This window comes from Lotus japonicus, chromosome 6 (genome assembly GCF_012489685.1).
Source record: "Lotus japonicus ecotype B-129 chromosome 6, LjGifu_v1.2".
In the NCBI taxonomy this organism is placed as follows: Eukaryota; Viridiplantae; Streptophyta; class Magnoliopsida; order Fabales; family Fabaceae; genus Lotus; species Lotus japonicus.
In genome coordinates, this window is record NC_080046.1 from 45,029,163 (window position 1) to 45,049,019 (window position 19,857).

Consider the following 19,857-nt stretch of genomic DNA (forward strand, 5'->3'; position numbering starts at 1 on the left):
GATGCTAAGATCATGAGTGGTATAATGACCAAACTGATTGTCACTAAAATGAAGCTCAACAATAATATCAGATTAAAAGGGAAAGTTAGTGTCTGAACAACTTTGGACTGCTTCTCAAATTTGGCTATGTATCATAGGAAATTATGACATTTTCATCTAAAATCTTAAAGCATTGAATGAGTCTATTCTGTTATATTATCCGTATCTAGTAAATCACTAACAAATGCATATATGGCTTCAAATTTATATTTAAGTTCACAGCAGTTGAAGTTGCTTAGTTGCTTCAACAATAGATGAAAAAAAATTCACACAGCAAATGTAGCTTAGCTTAGCTTGAGTCCATAATGATCTATTATTTCAACCTTCAATCTATATATTTTCAGGAATCACATCACATTGATAAAAACATAGATAGCAGCCATAAATTAATTGCACCACTGTGCGATCAATTAACCTTTTAAAAAGCAAAGGGAAAAAAAAAAGAGATGATAATGAATGAGTAGTTACTTATTGGGCTTCAATTTGAGTAGTGATCTCAACCTCCTCCATCCACTCAGAGGCAGGCTCACTCCACGACCTGGGTCTAAGCCCAAGTTGAAAATACAACATCATCTCCAAGGCCTCAAGAACTCTATTCTTATCCAAGAACTCATTCCACACCCCACTCACTATGCAGTAATTGTTGTCATAAGGTGGCCGGTGGTGCGCCGCGTGCTGCGACCGCGACACCAGCACCCCGGCCTCTTGCAGCGCCACCACGAGTGGTGGAAGCCGGCTCTTGGTGCCGTGTGCCCACGCGTGAAATTGTTGGCTAAACATGATGCAACCGGCAAACAACGCAACAAAACCTTGAACAACTGGGTCATGGCAAAGAATGGCTATAGGAAGCACTGTGAATGTCACCACACGTGCGAGTGCGTGCAAGTTGTTTGCAAATTGGCGCCTTGTAATAGTCCATGGAAACTTGTGGTGCCCTTGGAAAGCTTCAATTTGGGCTCCAAACAATGGGGTTGTGCCATCTCCATAATTATCAATGGCCCAATGGTACACCCCTGACCCAAGATCTGCTAAGATGTAACCGGCGCATCCTGCCAAAATGGGCTCAGCCCACATGTGCAAACCAATTGAACCCTTTATTGACTCTCCCAAAGAAATGAGCAAGGTTGTGCACCCAGCTGTTACCCATGCCCTATGAGACCATGTTGATTGCAAACTTGGGTCATTATTGTCCATGGGGCGGGTAGCGGCGGTAACCACTGTCGGTCGGGATGGCGCAGGCCTGGGCTCGATGACCAATTGGTTACCATTGGGCTTGGGGTTGGTGGTGGCGGCGGCAGTGGTGGTGGTGGAATTGGAACTTGAGCAATAAACGCGAACTGGGTGGAGGAGTAGTTGCCTTTTGCAAACTTGGTGGTGCAAGCTTGGTAGATGCTTGTGTTGGGCTAAGGAAGACATTGGAGAAGTTGAAGAGGAATTAATCAAATGCTTGTATTTGTGTATATAAGAGCTAGAGAGAGAGAGAGAGAAAAATGAATTGCAAAATTGGAGAGCTACTTGAATAGTAGTTGCATAATTAACTGGGAAGAAATGCTGAGTTTGTGGAAGTAAGAGAAGTTATGTTGTGGTGGGCAAGGAGGATGCGTGGTGTTATGGAGTTCTCAAAGGATGTTGGAGATTTACATTGAATTTGTATCACATACTCCTTTACGTTTCTTATGAGAGAAAGTGTTACAAGAGCAATCTTGATTATTGTTTTACTTGGACAAAAACAATTGCAATTTTTTGTGGTCCCATGAGCATGTTTTATTGGATTGGATGGCGTGGCTGAGTTACAAGTAGCAAGCAACGAATGGAAATAAAAAGAGTGAAGACTTTCTAGTACTTTGTGACCACTCACCCATGTTTTCGTGACATTATGGTAGCATGTAAGGTTGTGTTTCTTCCACGAATTACCAGTTGTATAGAAGGAGCGATCAACAAACCAATAATTAATGGAAAAACATCTTTAAAAGGCTTAATTTCAATTCACAAAATATTGTTCGTAGTTAAAGTCTAGTTGATACCACACATGTAGATCATCGGGTGAAAAATTGTTTTAGCTTGAACAGAGGTCTTGAATTCATAAATCATGCTGAGAGAAGTGGTGTTGTACAAAAAACGAATGAAATTTTTTTGTACTCAAATGATGTTTTATTTCATATGTCACAAATGAGATTATGTCATATTAATTAAAAATCACTCATCTATATATATATGTAAAGCACACTTGAGTTTTTGCATTAAATACATAAGCAAAACTCAAGTGTTGCATATTAAAAGCATAAAAAAAATGTAATAAATATATTAAACAATAATTATATTAAAATTGAAAAAAATTATATTGTCAAAAACTATTAAACTATTTACATTAAATAAAAACATTCATAAACTTAAAATTTACTTGAACTTTGTATTTCACAAATATTTTTTTTTCGTAAACAAAATATATTATTGAATGATAAAAAAAACATGAGAACAAGCCCTCTCATGATGGGTCAGAACCAAACCAAATACCAAAAAAAGCATGACATATTTCAACCTCTAATGTATTGTATTTCACAAATATTAAAAACTAAATTCAATAAAAATAATATTTATTAACAAAAATTTAGATAAAAAAGTTTTAAAATTAAAAAAAACTATTTATCAGTAAATGAGACTTGAGTTTTACATTGAATACATTAAACCATAAAACTCTCATGTAATAACATATTAAAAAATAATTAAAAACAGAAAAAAAAATTGTATTGTCAAAAAATATTCAACCACTTACTTAATTAACATCATTCATCAACTTAAAATTTACTTCAAAAAACGCTTAAATTATCTTAAGTTTTGCATTTGACAAATATTAAAAATTAAAATTATTTAATAACAAATAATATGGATCAAATATTTTGAAATTGAAAAATGCCGCTAAAATGTATTTAATTACTCGAGGAAGCATAATAGAGAAAAATAATAACAGCTAAAGTTGAATAAATGTTTGTTGTGAGAGGTTTGACCTATCTACTTAACGTGATCGTAGAGCCTCAAGAGATTAGTCTCATGACTATCAGATGTGAGAAAACATTCGCAAACTAAATAAGTTGAAAAAAACTAAATTCATGAGATAGTATTTTAAGAAATTTTTTGTGAAAAGGCTATTTTAAGTTATCACTTATTATAATTCAAAAAGTTAAAATTAATTTATTCTTCTTGGTCTTGAAATGTCATAGTACGTAAATGACTTTCCAGGTAAAATATATAAAAAATGATATCAACACTTATTACTTAACATTTTTACGTAATTTAAATATTTTAAATAAATTTAATAATTTTTCATATTATTAAATAAATAAAAATTCTAATTGTTAAAATTATTTCTATTCTAATAATTAAATTTAAACAATATTAATTATTTGTACAAAAATAACTATAATAATATTTATTGAAATGTCTTAACTCAATTTTTTTATATTTATAATAAAAAAAATTATTTATTTAGTTGAACTATAATAATTTTTAAAAAATGTTAAAAAATATTGTAAGTAAACCCGTGCGTTGCACGGGTATAATATCTAGTATAAAGTTATAACTTATACATATCATATCCATAGCCTAATGTCATTAATTGAGATAGGAAATGTTAGAACCATTTGGAAACATATCATCTCAATATAATCCCATAAAAATATGCTATTTGCATAATAGTAAACAATGAATGGAATAATTATTTGTTCACACCTCAAAATGAGGTGGAAAGAGGTGGAGGAGGAGGAGAGGGATAAGAAGAAAATAAAAAGTAAGAGAGAGAAAATATAAGATATGATAAATGATAAGAAGAGAGAGAGAAATAAAAATATGTGAAAATGAAGTGTATAAAAAACTAATTATATTTATTTATACATTTCACATAAAGAAAGATGATGCAGCTAAAAAAATACTCTTAAAAACAGTTGTGTGATGTTATGCTCTCTGCATTCATGTCAGTTAAATGTTCTTATAACTGATCACAAATTAGAGTTATATCATTGGAAAAGTTTGATGATCTAAATTTCTTAACTTTTAATATTAGTAAAAATCTTGTTGTATTTATCAATCTATCAAGGTCCTTTTTGTCAGAGAGACGAATTACATAACATGGATAAGTGGCTTATCAAAAAAAAAAAAACATAACATGGATAAGTAATTTCTTTTTTTTGAACGATGGATGGATAAGTAAAATTAAAATAGGTTAAATATGTTTTTTTCCCTCTAAAAAGATCAAAATGTGATTTTCGTCTTCTGTTAGCCTGCTACAGTAAAACTATAAAAACAATCATATATTTAATGAAATGCCTTAGTTTTAGCTTTTGTGACTTTGCCCATGTTTTTTATTTGGGTTAACCATAAGTGGATGATGAAATTAAAGAAGGATGAAGATACAAAGCATACAAGAAGAAGATGAAAGATTTGAGTTAAGTGATTAGAGATTAGGGGTTAAGAGTTTTGAATTAAAAAATTATGATTTTTGAAATTTTTGTTTATTAACTAAAAAATTTAATTTATTTTAATTTAATTATTTATTAAACACATGAAAATAAAAAATAAAAACTAATTAAAATTTACAATTGGATGCTATGTCACTTGCAACATACACATGGAGTCAGCCTTCAATGTCAAATTTCTCTTCTCTCCAGCCTCCCTCGGTCAGTTTGAAGCATTCCCTCAAGGTTAGAGGATCTTGGCCGGCTGGCCAATTGATAGAACGGTCAAGTCAATCCAAGTCGAAGCGGAATGAAGACCCTTGAAAGGGTCCTGAAGCGTAGAATAAACCTTAGTTCACGTTGCAAAAGAACACTTTATACCCATGCATAGAGAAGCTATACTGGAACTGGAGTAAGCATAAACTATTGTTAACAACAGAAGAATTTTCACACCAATCTAGGAAGAAACTCGCAGGGCCCGACACCTTATAGACAACACCTTTAGCCGACGATTACCATAAAATGGTTCAAAATAAAATATCTTCAACAAACCATACCACACAAAGCAGCAAGAGAACATAAGACGAACACTACTAACTGGCCACCCGCCCAATGGTGGAGCCTACAAGGCAACAATACAAAGTTCCCAATTTTATTTATGATATAACATGCTACTGTGCAAAATAAAAAAGGAAAATAACGAGAAGGTTGAAGAACCTATCAAAAATGAAGACAAATGATCTTTAGGACAAATTCCTTGCGTGTCTTGGAACAAAGTTTTAGAACAATTTCCAAAGAGGAACTCACAACAAAGGTGGCAAAAATGAAAGAAGGCAAAATGGCTCCTTGATGACCCTCCATTTGTCCTAGTTTTTCAGGTCATTTCTTTATTTCTTTTGAGTCTTTTTCATCATTTTATATAATGTTTCATGTTTTCTCATGCATTTTTATCTTTATTTGTGCATTTTCATTAGTTATGCAATTTTGTGGTTTTATAGGGACTTTTGTATCATTTTGGTAAAGTTTTGAGTCTTAGTTAATTGTCACTTGTCTTGGGTCTTTTGCGAAAATAAATCTTTGGTATTATAGTATTTTCCTTGAGATGGTTAATGAAGAAAGCATATGAAAACTGAAGAAAAAGGAAGATCAAGAGGCTTGGAGCCTTGGAGTTTGCATTGAAGTGAATTGAAGAAGTTTTCTAGCTTGCAATTGGTGCTCAAGCGCCCCCTTTTGGTGCTTGAGCGCCACCATTTACAATGGCTGAAGACTGGCAAGAAAAGCATTTGGCGCTCGAGCGTGGGACATTGGCGCTCGAGCGCCGGGAGAGGCAGTGGCAAATGGAGAATTCTTGAGCCATTAGCACTCGAGCGTAGCTGTTGGAACATTTTGTCATGCATTTTGTCAAAACAACTGATTGTCGAAGCAGATGCCGTGGCATCTGATTTCGTGAAGCTAGGACATCAGTCCTTTGCTGAAGTTTAATTTTGTGGGCCCTCTGAAGATTTACTAAAGATATGTTTTTGAGTTACTTGAGGAGCAAGTAGCCATTCCAGAAGGGTTTTAATTGTTGGGTTGTTATTTGTTGAAACAATCTTTGATAAAAGATTTGTTTCTATCTTTACTTGGGAAAAACGCAACAAGATCTTTGGAGATTCTGTTTTGATTTGATTATTGTTGCAATCTGTTACTTCAGCCCAAGCAAACCCTAGTGCCTACCTGCTGCTGCTGAAGTCTATAAAAAGGATGAAGACCTAAAGCTTGAACACCACTGAAGCTAATAGAGAGAGATCAAGTATTTTAGGGTTGTTCATTGTTCTTTATCCTTGTTTCTTGTGAACAAACTTTGCTCCCTGATTCTATAAAGCAAAGTTGTGTTCTGTGTTCTTTAATTCTTCAAACTCTGATTGTTGATTGTCTGTTACCAATCACTGTGGCAGTGATTGAGAGAAAGGGAGAGGGGCTCTCATACTTAGGTTGAGATACTAAGTAGAAATACACTTGGGTAGATTAGGAAGTGAACTATGAACCGTGGTGTTCATGAGTGTCTGTAATTCCTGAATCTTGAGATAGTGGATTTCCTTTCTTTGGGTGCAAACCCTCCAGACGTAGGTGAAGTTTCACCGAACTGGGTTACCAATCTTCTGTGTTCTACTTTATTATTTTTCTGGTTTTGTTACTGTTAGTCAGTTGTCGAACCGGTTGTCCCAGCATCGTGTTCGACATCTGTCCTGTGCGAGAACTGTTTTTACAATTGGCATCAGAGCAGGCACCCTACTCTGTTGGGTGAGCTCCAGGGAATATATTCTGTTCTCAAGGACAACATTATGGATGCAAGAAGATCAATCTATATGCCACCAATTTTGGATGGTACCAATTATGACTACTGGAAGGCTCGAATGATGGTGTTTCTCAAATCTATGGACAGTATAACATGGAAGGCAATAGTCAAGGGGTGGAAACATCCTGTGATAGCATCCACAACTGAATTGAAGCCTGAAGATAAGTGGACAAAGAAAGAAGATGACGAAGCTCTTGGAAACTCCAAAGCCTTGAATGCTATTTTTAATGGAGTTGACAAAAATATGTTCAGGTTAATTAACACATGTACTGTGGCTAAAGAAGCATGGGAGATTCTCAAGACTGCTCATGAAGGAACATCAAAAGTACGTATGTCAAAGCTTCAACTTCTTACAACTCAGTTTGAAACTATGAAGATGAATGAGGATGAATCCATATATGAGTTTCACATGCGAATAAGAGATCTAGCCAACTCTTCTTTTGCCCTAGGGGAACCAATGTCTGAAGAAAAGTTAGCAAGAAAGATTCTCAGGTCTCTCCCCAAGAGGTTTGATATGAAGGTAACTGCCATTGAAGAAGCCCAAGACATCAGTAACATCAAGGTTGATGAACTCATTGGTTCCTTGCAAACCTTTGAGATGTCTCTTAATGGTAGATCTGAGAAGAAGGCGAAGAGTATAACCTTTGTGTCCAAAACTGAAGAAGATGAAGATCAGAGGGAGAAGGATACTGATGCAAACATTGCAGAAGCTGTATCATTACTTAACAAAGCGTTGAAGAGTTTGGGCAGAATGTCAAATACAAATGTCCTGGACAATGTGTCAGACAATGTGAAGAATACTGAATTTCAACTCAAAGACAAACATGAGAATGATACAACCAAGGCTATTCATGTAAAGGCTCTCATTGGGAAGTGCTATTCTGATGCTGAGTCAAGTGATGGTGATGAGGAAGAACTAGTTGAAACCTACAAATTGTTGCTGGCTAAGTGGGAGGAATCATGTATGTATGGTGAGAAAATGAGAAAAGAAGTCAAGGATTTGATTGCTGAGAAGAAGCAACTTCAGAGTAATAACTCCAGTTTGCAAGAAGAAGTAAAGACCATCAGCAAGTTGCGTGAGGAGAATGAGAAACTTCAGATCACTAATGCAAAACTGCAGGAGGAGGTAACATTACTGAACTCAAAGCTTGAAGGTATGAAAAAGTCTATTCGTATGATGAATAAAAGTACTAATGTGTTAGAGGAGATTCTGGAAGTTGGGAAAACAGTTGGAGATATGGAGGGGATAGGCTTCAGCTACAAGAGTGCAAATAAGTCTGCTTCATCTAAAAAGCAAACTAAGCAACCAATGTCAGACCCAATTTCGCATCATTCTGTACGACATGTGTACCCTCAGTTCAGAAAATCCAAGAAATCTACTTGGAGATGTCATCACTGTGGCAAACTTGGTCATATAAGGCCTTACTGTTACAAGCTATATGGATATCCTCAGTCTCATGATCAACCAAGGACCAATCCACAAGTAACTCCAACAAGGAAAGAATGGAAACCAAGTGGGCTTAAAGAGAAGGAGAAGAAAGAGATTGTGAAGGCTCCTAGGCATTTTCTCATGACCAAAAAGGATGTTGCTCTTCTTAAATCTCAGAGTTTTGGTGTAGATGTTATGAAGGAATGGAGGAAGAAATTTGTTGCTGCAAGTTCTCTTGAAGGTTCAAATGCACCATCAACTGTTCATGCAAGCATAGGTGAATCTGTAAGTGCAGATCCTAATGCTATTGTGCCTAGTGTGATTCATGAGATATCAGTTGAATCTGTTTCTGTTCCAAAGGTTGAACCCCATGTTGACACATTAGTTGAGACTACTTCAGATGTGAGTATGGGACCCTCTGTTGGAAATCCAAACCCCATTGTTGACACATCTGAACTTGATCTCCAAATCCATTAATCTACCTTGGGTTCTGAACCATCTACCGTTTGCAAGAAGTCAGTTGTTGAAAGTGTTCATGAATTGTTGTCATTCTGGTCTTAGAAGAGATGGTTTGTTTATGCTGTGCTACCTTTGCCAAATTTGTGCTAAAAATGGGGAGTAGTTTTCAGAAGTTTGTGATTTAGAAGTTTGTGATTCAGATGTTTGAGTTTTCAGATGTTTGAGTTTTCAGAAGTTTGTGTTTCAGATGTTTGAGTTTTCAGAAGTTTGTGATTCAGATGTTTGAGTTTTCAGAAGTTTTTGAAGACTTCTGTCTCTACTGTGAAGCTGCTTCTGTTTTCGCTATGTGTGTTCTGATAGTGTTAGCTTTGGTCTGTTCAATTTGAAGACAAGTTCAAGACAATGGCTATGTTTGTTTCTGAAACGTTACTTCTGATAAGCAGTATTTCTGATGTTGCTTCTGATAAACAGTATTTCTGATAGTAGTACTTCTGATCATGTGCTGCCAGCTTCTGATGGTAGTATTTCTGATACGATGATGTTCAAGTTGATCTATTTTGGTGTCATCATGTGCTTAGGCTGATTGTACCTCTGGTTGTGTGTTTGTGCTGCTAAGTGGTTTGTTCCGACTATGCCTTCTGAAGTATGGTAGTTGGATGTGTAGATGTGTTTGTTGAGGGGGAGCTCTGACTAAGGGGGAGAGTTGTTTCTCTAGTTTTTATCCTCTCTGATCTGTGAGTTGTTTTAGACAAAATTTGACAAAGGGGGAGATTGTTGGAACATTTTGTCATGCATTTTGTCAAAAACAACTGATTGTCGAAGCAGATGCCGTGGCATCTGATTTCGTGAAGCTAGGACATCAGTCCTTTGCTGAAGTTTAATTTTGTGGGCCCTCTGAAGATTTACTGAAGATATGTTTTTGAGTTACTTGAGGAGCAAGTAGCCATTCCAGAAGGGTTTTAATTGTTGGGTTGTTATTTGTTGAAACAATCTTTGATAAAAGATTTGTTTCTATCTTTACTTGGGAAAAACGCAACAAGATCTTTGGAGATTCTGTTTTGATTTGATTATTGTTGCAATCTGTTACTTCAGCCCAAGCAAACCCTAGTGCCTACCTGCTGCTGCTGAAGTCTATAAAAAGGATGAAGACCTAAAGCTTGAACACCACTGAAGCTAATAGAGAGAGATCAAGTATTTTAGGGTTGTTCATTGTTCTTTATCCTTGTTTCTTGTGAACAAACTTTGCTCCCTGATTCTATAAAGCAAAGTTGTGTTCTGTGTTCTTTAATTCTTCAAACTCTGATTGTTGATTGTCTGTTACCAATCACTGTGGCAGTGATTGAGAGAAAGGGAGAGGGGCTCTCATACTTAGGTTGAGATACTAAGTAGAAATACACTTGGGTAGATTAGGAAGTGAACTATGAACCGTGGTGTTCATGAGTGTCTGTAATTCCTGAATCTTGAGATAGTGGATTTCCTTTCTTTGGGTGCAAACCCTCCAGACGTAGGTGAAGTTTCACCGAACTGGGTTACCAATCTTCTGTGTTCTACTTTATTATTTTTCTGGTTTTGTTACTGTTAGTCAGTTGTCGAACCGGTTGTCCCAGCATCGTGTTCGACATCTGTCCTGTGCGAGAACTGTTTTTACAGTAGCCAATTGGCGCTCGAGCGCCCAGACTCGTTGATTTGAGTCTACAAATAGTTTTAGCTGTTTTGTTTTGAAAGATCTGGAACATTTTGCATAAGTTTAGAACTGAGGTACATTCTGGTGCTTGTGGGAGGTTTCCAGGGCTTTGTAACTCAGATTTTTCTTTACATTTCTTGTATGGATTCTCTAGCCATGCTTGGCTAGTTACCTTTTGCTTTGGGTTTAAGTGATACTATGAAGTTTGAGTTTTAATTCTCATCTCTATGCATGTGTTCTTGAGTTAGTATTTGAATCTCATTTCTGATTTTCTTTATAAGCTTGAGTGCACGCTTTCTTTTTGCGAAACTATAATCAGAACGAAAGTTGTATTGTAGTTTAGGGACTTGTTTTGGGATTACCCCTTTCTATACTTGCTGCTAGGAATAGAGAAAGGGTTGGAGTTTGTTGGCCTAAATATTACATGCTTAATGCTTCAAACAAATGTATAACATAAAAAAGAGACTCATGAATTCACATGTATAGGATAGGTTGTGTAACACCCCGATTTCGGTGGCGTCACTTTAGTAACCAAAAGTAAACTTAATGCGGAAAAACGTGAATATTTTTTTTTGATAATAACTAAGACATAACTGAATTAAATAAAACCCAACAGTAACGATAAACAGAACTAATATACAATATATAGAACAGCCCCCACTGTAAGTAGCAACCTCGTCACGAGTAAACCTCCAGTGACGGGTAATAGAAGAGTAGCGCCCTTAGGCAATATGTACAAACCGAATATATAAAGGTAAGTGTCCGCAACACTGTCCCTCAAAACTGAGAATAAGCTGACCCAATGGCCTGAAAATAAGACCTCCTAAGTCCAACCAACTCTCTGTGATTCCCATAAGGAAACCACACAAAAAGCTATAGGCGGAACTACCCTGTCCCCTAAAGAAACAAATGAAGCAAAGACTGTCAGAGCTAAACTCTACTCCTACACTAATCCTAACTCGAGGAGCTCACACTAACACTCAAGACTATGTGTCAGCATGATCGTCGTCTGAATCAGAATCCAGAACAACTAAGTCTACCAACCCTATCCGTCCTTCCCTCGCAACCGCAGTGCGCTCCGATGCTGGACTCACGGGCTTAGGGCCCGAACCCTGATCATCAATGACCGCAACGCTGGGTGCACTAGACCCTGCCGAAGGCACTCCCACTGGCTCCTCCTCTGAGGGATCCTCCTCGTCTGAAGACAACGGTGGTGGTGGTGGTCCTCCAAGTCCTGGTCCACAGTGAACGCCCGGTGGCAAGTTGAAGCTGACAGAGCATCTCCTCAACACTCCTGACCTCAGGAGTCCTCCACTATCTACGTAGTCCTCCATGATACGCCCCGAATACGTCGCTCGATGGCTCGCGGGGTCAACCACCCACGACCCGGGGTCGTCCTGATCGATCATCTCGTACCTAATCCCCCCCGAAGGGTGGACCATTGTGAACTAGTCCGCAATGGACATCTGACAAAAGGCGTTGTCCGCCAAAACACACACAGAAGACGCGAGGGTCAACTCTAAAGAACTATGTAGATAATAAACCCAATAGGTACAGATAATAAAATAGCCACTTAGGCTTATAACTAGAGATAGCATCCTAGGGTTTCATGTTCCATAATGAACTTAACAGCAATAATAACAATTAACATGTTCCAAATAGGATTAACAAATAACAATCACATTCGACAACTAAATTAGTATGCATGTTGCATGATATGCAATGCAGGTTAACCCAGTCAACCAATATGCATTCCGGAACGGATGGACATCAACGGATCGGCCCTAACACCAGCCACGGTGGAGCCATTTCGGCCCGCGTGCCTCTTACTCCAACGACAGCGGTAGTCAGATCAGCAGTAAACCCGTAGGTCTGCCATTTCGGTCTGCTACTAAGAGTCACCTAACAGCGCTCTTACGCGGAAATCCTGGTCTTATAACCAATTTTGGAATCCGCCGTGGTCCGGTATCTCGCCGTGTTTAAACCACTTAATGAGTGCATGCAATGCAGTGATTAGCCATACAACGTCTCCGACCTCACTCGACACGTCACCACGTGTTCTAGCTAGATTAATGTCTCTAAAAGCTTACCCTAAGGTAAAGTCGATTCTGCGACAAAAGACACTCCTTCACAACAACATGGTAACTCATGATGATCTCCAAATCATCCGACTCATCTCAATCCGATGGTCATAACTGCTCAACGAGCACAGAGTATTACACTCTCGGAAACTAACGGTTTCCCGGACTTATCCCCAGGATAGCCCAACAACGCATAGCTGCTCCAACAGCACAAGAGCATCAACATACTCACACTTCTCAGCTTCCTCAACGATTGGATCCGACGACACTTCTCGTTTTCCAAAGACTAAGATTTGCATACGAAGCTTCCTTTCGAGTTTATTATCATTAATTGAAGATTTAGAGGTTGTTTAATGTCTTATGAGTTTTCTTTACAAAATACTATCCTTTTTAGTCTTATCGCAAATCCTATAAGTTCTCGGGATCTCCTAATCCCCAATTGACTCCAGAGAATGTCTCGATCCATAAACATCATAACAAGGTCCGAATCTCATTCGTCCTATCAAACTTTCTTAAAACTCTCAAAATAAAATCGGCATGACCTGCCCGCTATTCTCACCGTTCAGAAACTCAGATTTCATTGCATAAGTATAAATAACTCAGCACAACCAATCAACATGTCATATATCAATATATTAAGCAATAACCACATAGCACTTAGCATATAAGGCATGCACCACACATCCTAAATTACCCAATTAGCACTTAGCATGGAGATTCAATCTCAAAAGCATTCAGTAGATTCATCATCTACATTGTCAGCCGAAGCCTCAGAAAACATTTTCCAATCACACACAATCCAGTGCATAAACAGTAAACAATGTCGAAAGCATCGACCCTAAGCATTAACTAGAGATTCAGTGAGAAGCCCTCACCTGTAGATTCTCCAGGACGATCTCCTAACACTTGTTCACAATCAAAGGCTTGCTCCTCTGGGAATTCCTCAAAATCACCTTTAGAGCAAAACCACAGAAATACTATCAGAATCTATCGAAAACTAAGCTATCGATACTTACTAAGGTTACTCGAAGTAATCTATACTCTAAGGTACGATAATCTAGCGCGAAAGACAAGTTTTCGGAAAAGGAAATTTTCCTCCTCCTCCCCCTATAGGCTCGGCCACTTTAGGTAATTAGGAGACTCGATTTTTCTTCGATCAAACTTGGTTCCTATGCTATCATTAGCCGTAACTAAGGGTATTCTGAACTCGGAAAAATTATCGGATCAAAAACTGTCGCAGGGGTATTTTGGTCATGATTTTTAACTTAGAAATTTCAAAACTGAAATCCCAAAAACCAAATTTTGCAGGGACGTCACCAACGACGTTTATGACAACTAATCCTACTAGCACTAAGCTAAGGCGATAGTTTTCAGCCTAAAGGTTGAAGCTTTACTCCAAAAACTCCAAAAATGGGTATTTTAGGCTAAAATTGATTCCGGCGACATAACGGAAAATCTAACCCGGCAGAAGTGATCTTGGGCACATAAGGAAGAGGTTTAGAATCAGAAATGAAATATTCAGGATAGTTTTGCAAAAACCTCAAAACTATCAGCTCAGAAAAGTCTACAAAAAAGCTATGGAAAAAGCGATCAGAGGTAAGGATTAGCGACTATACCTCGAAACCTTGAAGCAGCAACTGATTGATCGACGATCAAGCAAGGATTGAACAAAATCTCTTCCTCCTTCTTCTTCTTCTTGGCCGCGGGTTTGGGTGGGGAAAATGGTGGAAAATTTGTGTTTTTCTTCCTTTCTTGGCTATATATAGAGGTTGGCAAAACGCGGTAAAATGAAAGTTTCGCGAATCTGATTTTTCCGGCGTCATTCTCCGTGAATTCTAAGATAGGTTTTGGCGAAAGAATTCCAAAACTAAAATGAGGTCTCCTTGTATTTTTGGCAACTAATGCATAGTCGGTGTAAAACTATTTTACCCGATAAGTTGCTTTTTGCATCGAATGTCGGAATAGAAAACTTCCTTCTGAAGAAAGATTGAAATCATTAAGAGAAATGGGTGTACGCGTGTAGAATATTCATTTGAAGCTCTGAATAGAAAAAGTCTTCATTGTCGGGTGATTCTAGGGTTTTGAAATACCAGGGTTTCAGTTTTGGCAAACTTCCGATGATTGGAATCGGACGTTCTTAGATCCTAGAGTTTCGCCTCGAAACGATTGTGATATATGGAAAAAGAGAAGTTCTAACATTTCTCTGAAGATTTTTGGAATTAACTTCCATCGTGCCTAAAAGTGAAAATTAGCTATATCCTAGGGTTTCTGACCTAGGTTTAAGCGTATAACGATCGTGCTATAATTTAAATCGACTTCAATACGATCCTCAGACTTTTCCTGAACTTTCTCCTTCATAAATATATTTCATTTAATAAACTTTTGTTCAGGTTTCCCTTCACATTACATCAACCCTAATCGTGAATAAGAAATTTATTCACTTAGCCTAAGCTGAAAAACTTGGGCCTTACAGGTTGACTAAAATGAATTAGTTGAATGAAAACCCAAGGCGTCTTTATCATTGTTATTTCACACGTTTTTACCATTGCTACTACGACATCTTTTTGTCACAAACAAACAACTCAAAAACTGAATTTCAATTGCTTTCCAAACTTGCAAACTTTAGGCTTAAACCAAGGCCTATCACTCACAATCTCTGTGGATTCGATAATTAAAACCGTGCGGATTCTGTACACTTGCAGATTACCCATCACTCCTGACGTCATAATTTAAAGGTAGCGAACCAAGGGCATATGGACGATCTTTCACTTCTCAAGCGAGGGAAAATACCACATTTTCCACTTCACAACCCATCACTACTTCATCTTTAACGAATTTTGTCAAATCAATCCTCACCAGTCTAAGGATCGCATGCGTCCACATATTCTCATCAACGATTAAATCGTGACAAGAAGCACTTCTTCTCATTTTAGATGGACCTTGAAGAAGGTGTCAATATATGAGGAAAAACTTAAGGCAATACAAATTTCATATCATTATGAATGCATGTCTTGAAGCTTTTAAACGCATCTCAGGTCACAGTTATACCCAAGGGGCAGGCCAAACATGTCATTGCTTCGTACTAAAGACTATCTCGAATCTTGACACTTCAAGGACCCTAATGCCTTAAATACTCAAACTAGGGACAAAGATTGACTTGACCTAATATGGACGACGTCTTACTCATATGAGAATAAAAATATATTACATCAACTATTACCGGATAATATATCTTATATGTTAATATCATATCTTCACATGATTTTCTCCAGATTTGTTCCACCATTCTATATAAATACGGGATAAGGGGACACTCTTGAAAGACACACTACCTTCTAACTATAATCTTTATCTCTCACTCTTCTTTGCTGATTTGAGTGTCGAATTACCTTGCAAGTACCCTTATTTGGTGCCCACCTGATCGCTCAATATGAGAAGATAAAGACCCTTCTAGGGAGGAGTAGTTCAACGAAGCAACTCTTCCCATTATACCATCATCCTACACTTACGTTCCGTAACTCTTTACCAAAACAATATCTAAAGTTCTTTAAAATATATATAATGATTTCATTTTTATGTAAACTTTTGAATGGGTGTATGGGTGTCCTCCTTTTCAAAAGATACAATATAGCTCTGTCTGATTTAGAGTGTGTTTGGTTCAAAGGAAATTGGGGGGGGGGGGGTGGGTGGGGGGGGCAGATTTTTATGGAAGGGAGGGGAAGAGATGAGATATATTTTTAATCTTATCATAAGTGGTTAAGAGGAGGTGACATAATAAGAATTTTTTTTGACATAGACATAATGAGAAATAACTCCTTTCTTATTTGGTTCAAGAGGAGAGAAGAAAGATTCTGAAACATATTTACTTTTATTACTCTTAATTTCTTTTAAGAAGCTGAAGATAAAGAATGACATTTTTACCCTCTATAATATTTTCCCTCCAATCCCATCACTTTTATTATTTTTTTTTGAAATTCAACAACAAATATATTAAGTGCCAACCGACAAAGAGTTTGTTACATCTGTGTCAATCAACGGAACAACTGCTAATGGAACCTCTTCAACCCATACCAAATTGGCATAAGTGTCAGCGTTCCTAGCCAGAAAATCCGCAACGGTATTACCCGTGCGTCGAACAAAAGAAAGAACAACATAATCAAAAGCTGAAACTAAAATACGACAATCGCTAATAATGGAACTCAAATAAGAGCGACCCTCCTGGTGTGCCTTCCATGAAGTAAATAACTGCAAACAATCTGTCTCGAAAACTACCCGGCGAAACCCCAAATCAACAGCCAGCTGCATCGTCCATCTCAGACCCAAAGCCTCAGCAAGTAGAGGTGAGCTAGTAAGCACCGGGAAAGAGCACGCAGAAGCCATCACCTCTCCCTCACTATTTCGAGCCACCATGCCCAAGCCTGTGATACCACCATCCTTGAAAGATGCATCAAAGTTACATTTTATAGTGCCTGACTCGGGTCTGCGCCATATGGCATGGGCTGGTGCCTGTCGCATGGTTGCTCCTCCATCTCGGTCTCGAATCTGGCCACACAAGTCAGCTGCTCGCCTAAGAACCAGCGCTGTGGAGGCCTCATGTTGCTGAAAGAGGATGCGGTTTCTGGCCTCCCAAATAGCATAAACTATCGACTGGACCAGGGCCAAGTTCTCACTGTCATCTTGAGCACAAACCGCCAGCCAAAAATCTACATAAGAAGAGAAAGAGTCCACGCGAAGGGTCAAAGAGGATGCAAACCACACCTGTCGTGCGAACGGGCATCTGAGGAAAAAATGATCTTCATTCTCATGTTCAGCTGCACACAAACCGCATCCTGGGTCGACGTCGACATGTCGCCGGAACAAACGCTCCTTCAACGGTAAGAAACCCGAAGCAGAACGCTAGCAAGTTTCTTTGCACCGTGGCAGGGCTGGAGATGCCCAAAATCTCTTCCAGAAGCTGGGACCAAGGCGAGCCGGTGAGAAGAGGAAGGAAGGTCACGTTGTTGCAGCTCGCGCATGAAATTGTAGCCAGCTTTGGAAGTGTAGTTTCCATCAGAGTTTCCAGGCCAAAAAATTAAATCACGGCCTCCTTGCACACTTAGCGGGATAGAGAGAATCAACTCTGCTGTGCCTGGACTAAAACAAAACTCCACCAAATCCCTTCTCCAACATTTCCTCTCCTGGTCAATTAAATCTGCCACTTTTGATATAGCCAGCTCCTCAAGAAGGTCCTGTCTACAAGCAAGTGTAGACGCCCTTGGGACCCATTTATCTGTCAAGATAGTGACTTGTGTTCCATCCCCAATACGCCACATACCACCCCTCTCAAAAATCCAGCCCGTTTTCATGATGCTTGTTCAGGCAAAGCTTGGGCGAAAGCCTCGCTTAGCACTCCTCAAATCACAATTATGAAAGTATACCGCCTTAAACACACGCGCCATTAAGCACTCCGGCTTTGTGTAAATTCGCCACCAGTTCTTAGCTACCAGAGCTAAATTAAACGCCTTAAAGTCACGAAAGCCTAGGCCACCTTCCGATTTTCCTTTACATAGATTCTCCCACTTTGTCCAATGCAACCCTTGACGATTCGGGTCACCGCCCCAGAAAAATTTTGAGACCATGCGGTCAATATCTGCACATAAGCCATCAGGTAAAATAAAGTAGGACATAACATAAGAGGGTATTGCCTGAACCACTGATTTAATCAAAACTTCCCTACCAGCTCGTGAGAGAAACTTTTCCTTCCACCCTTTAAGCTTCTTCCAAACTCTATCCTTGACAAAGCTAAATATGTGAGTTTTCGACCTACCAATGATGGTTGGTAAACCCAAACCCATCACTTTTAGAGGGGACACAAAATTATAATGAGTTTTTACCCCTCTTTTACCCTCTTAAAAATTAATCAAACAAGATAGTAATTTTAAAAAACTCTTCCCCTAGTTTTTTTCTCTTCTCCATTCCACACCAGCCAAACACACTGTGTTCTAAGGTAGCGTTTGGAAACTGAACGGAACAGAACGTAACAGGATGGAACAGGACAATTTTTTTATGTGCACTGTGTTTGGTAAATACAAAGGGAACAAAACAGAACCACACAATTAATTACATATATACCCCTATCATGTTTAATATTTATTAAACAAAAAAGTTAATTAAATAGAATAACTTATTCATATATTATATTATTCATATACTATATTGTATACAAATTAACTTAAAAGTTTAAAATTTATTATGAGAAAATAGGAGATGCACTGACAGTGTAAACTTGTTTTACACATGCACCCAATTGATTTCCGCCACATCAGCAATTTATTAATTTACTAATTAAAATTAAAAAGATTTGTAACTACTTAGTCTTATGTGGCATAATGTGATTGGACGTCAGTGTAAAACTTCTTTACTGACAGTGCATATCCATTAATCTCATTTATTATTATCTCCGATTTATAATAAATTTCATCAATAAACTTATATATTTAGTTACATAAGTTAAATAGTTATAATTAATTCTGTTTATGTTAATAATAAAATTTAAAATAAAATATTAGCAAAACACCAAAATAATATATATATATATATATATATATATATATATATATATATATAGGGAGCATATCAGGTGAGAGTGGTGTGTTATTGTGAGAGATGAGAGGGTATAATAATAACCGTTTGATTGATATAAACGGTTCAGATTTATTCCAACTTAAATGAATACACGTAAGCAATTCCCCAATCCCACACGCTCGCTGCCGCTGGCCCCCTTTTCTCATTCGCAGTAACTTTCCGACCCCCACCATGGATGCACCTTTACTTTCCTGCTTGTGTTTTCCGCCATTGCCACTCATCCATAGACGCAGTTAATCCCTCTCCGTTCATAATCATACACGATCTGTAAAGAAAATTGGCAAATCAAGATCCTTACTTTGTTTGGGTCTCACATGACATATTGGACTGGGCGGGATATAAGTATCCCTTATTCCCGCCAAAATCAAGCATTTAGAAGTATCCCTTATTCCCGCCAAAATCAAGCATTTAGATGAACGAAAGCAGCCATGGTGGGATTATGGAACAACGTCGAAGCCCGCCCGTCTTCTGGATGGGTCCACGCGCCAGCTGGAAGATTCCTTTAGTTTTGTCTTATATGTATAGAGGCTTGGGCTCCGGTTGTCAGGCCCAAGTACAGTGACAGTCCATGTTATGATCATTCCCTCTATAAAAGGAGAGGTCAACCCCTTGTAAAAAGTACCTTTCAAACATTTAATGAGAATATTCCTTTTTTGATATTTTTAGTACTCTGCTAGGGTTTACTTTCTGTCAGTTTCCGACGTCAGAACTCCCTAGTACGGAACATTGGCGCCGTCTGTGGGTCTTACTTCGAT

At 38.0% G+C, this 19,857-nt stretch overlaps 1 protein-coding gene across 1 annotated transcript; it reads right to left on the reverse strand.

The window, feature by feature from the left end:
• Positions 1 to 206: 206 nt before the first annotated feature.
• On the reverse strand, positions 207 to 1,676 carry LOC130726147 (fatty acid desaturase 4, chloroplastic-like). Its single transcript, XM_057577377.1, has one exon. It carries the CDS (start codon positions 1,453 to 1,455, stop codon positions 508 to 510), a length of 948 nt encoding a protein of 315 aa, XP_057433360.1. The 5' UTR covers positions 1,456 to 1,676; the 3' UTR covers positions 207 to 507.
• Between the last annotated feature and the right edge of the window lie 18,181 nt (positions 1,677 to 19,857).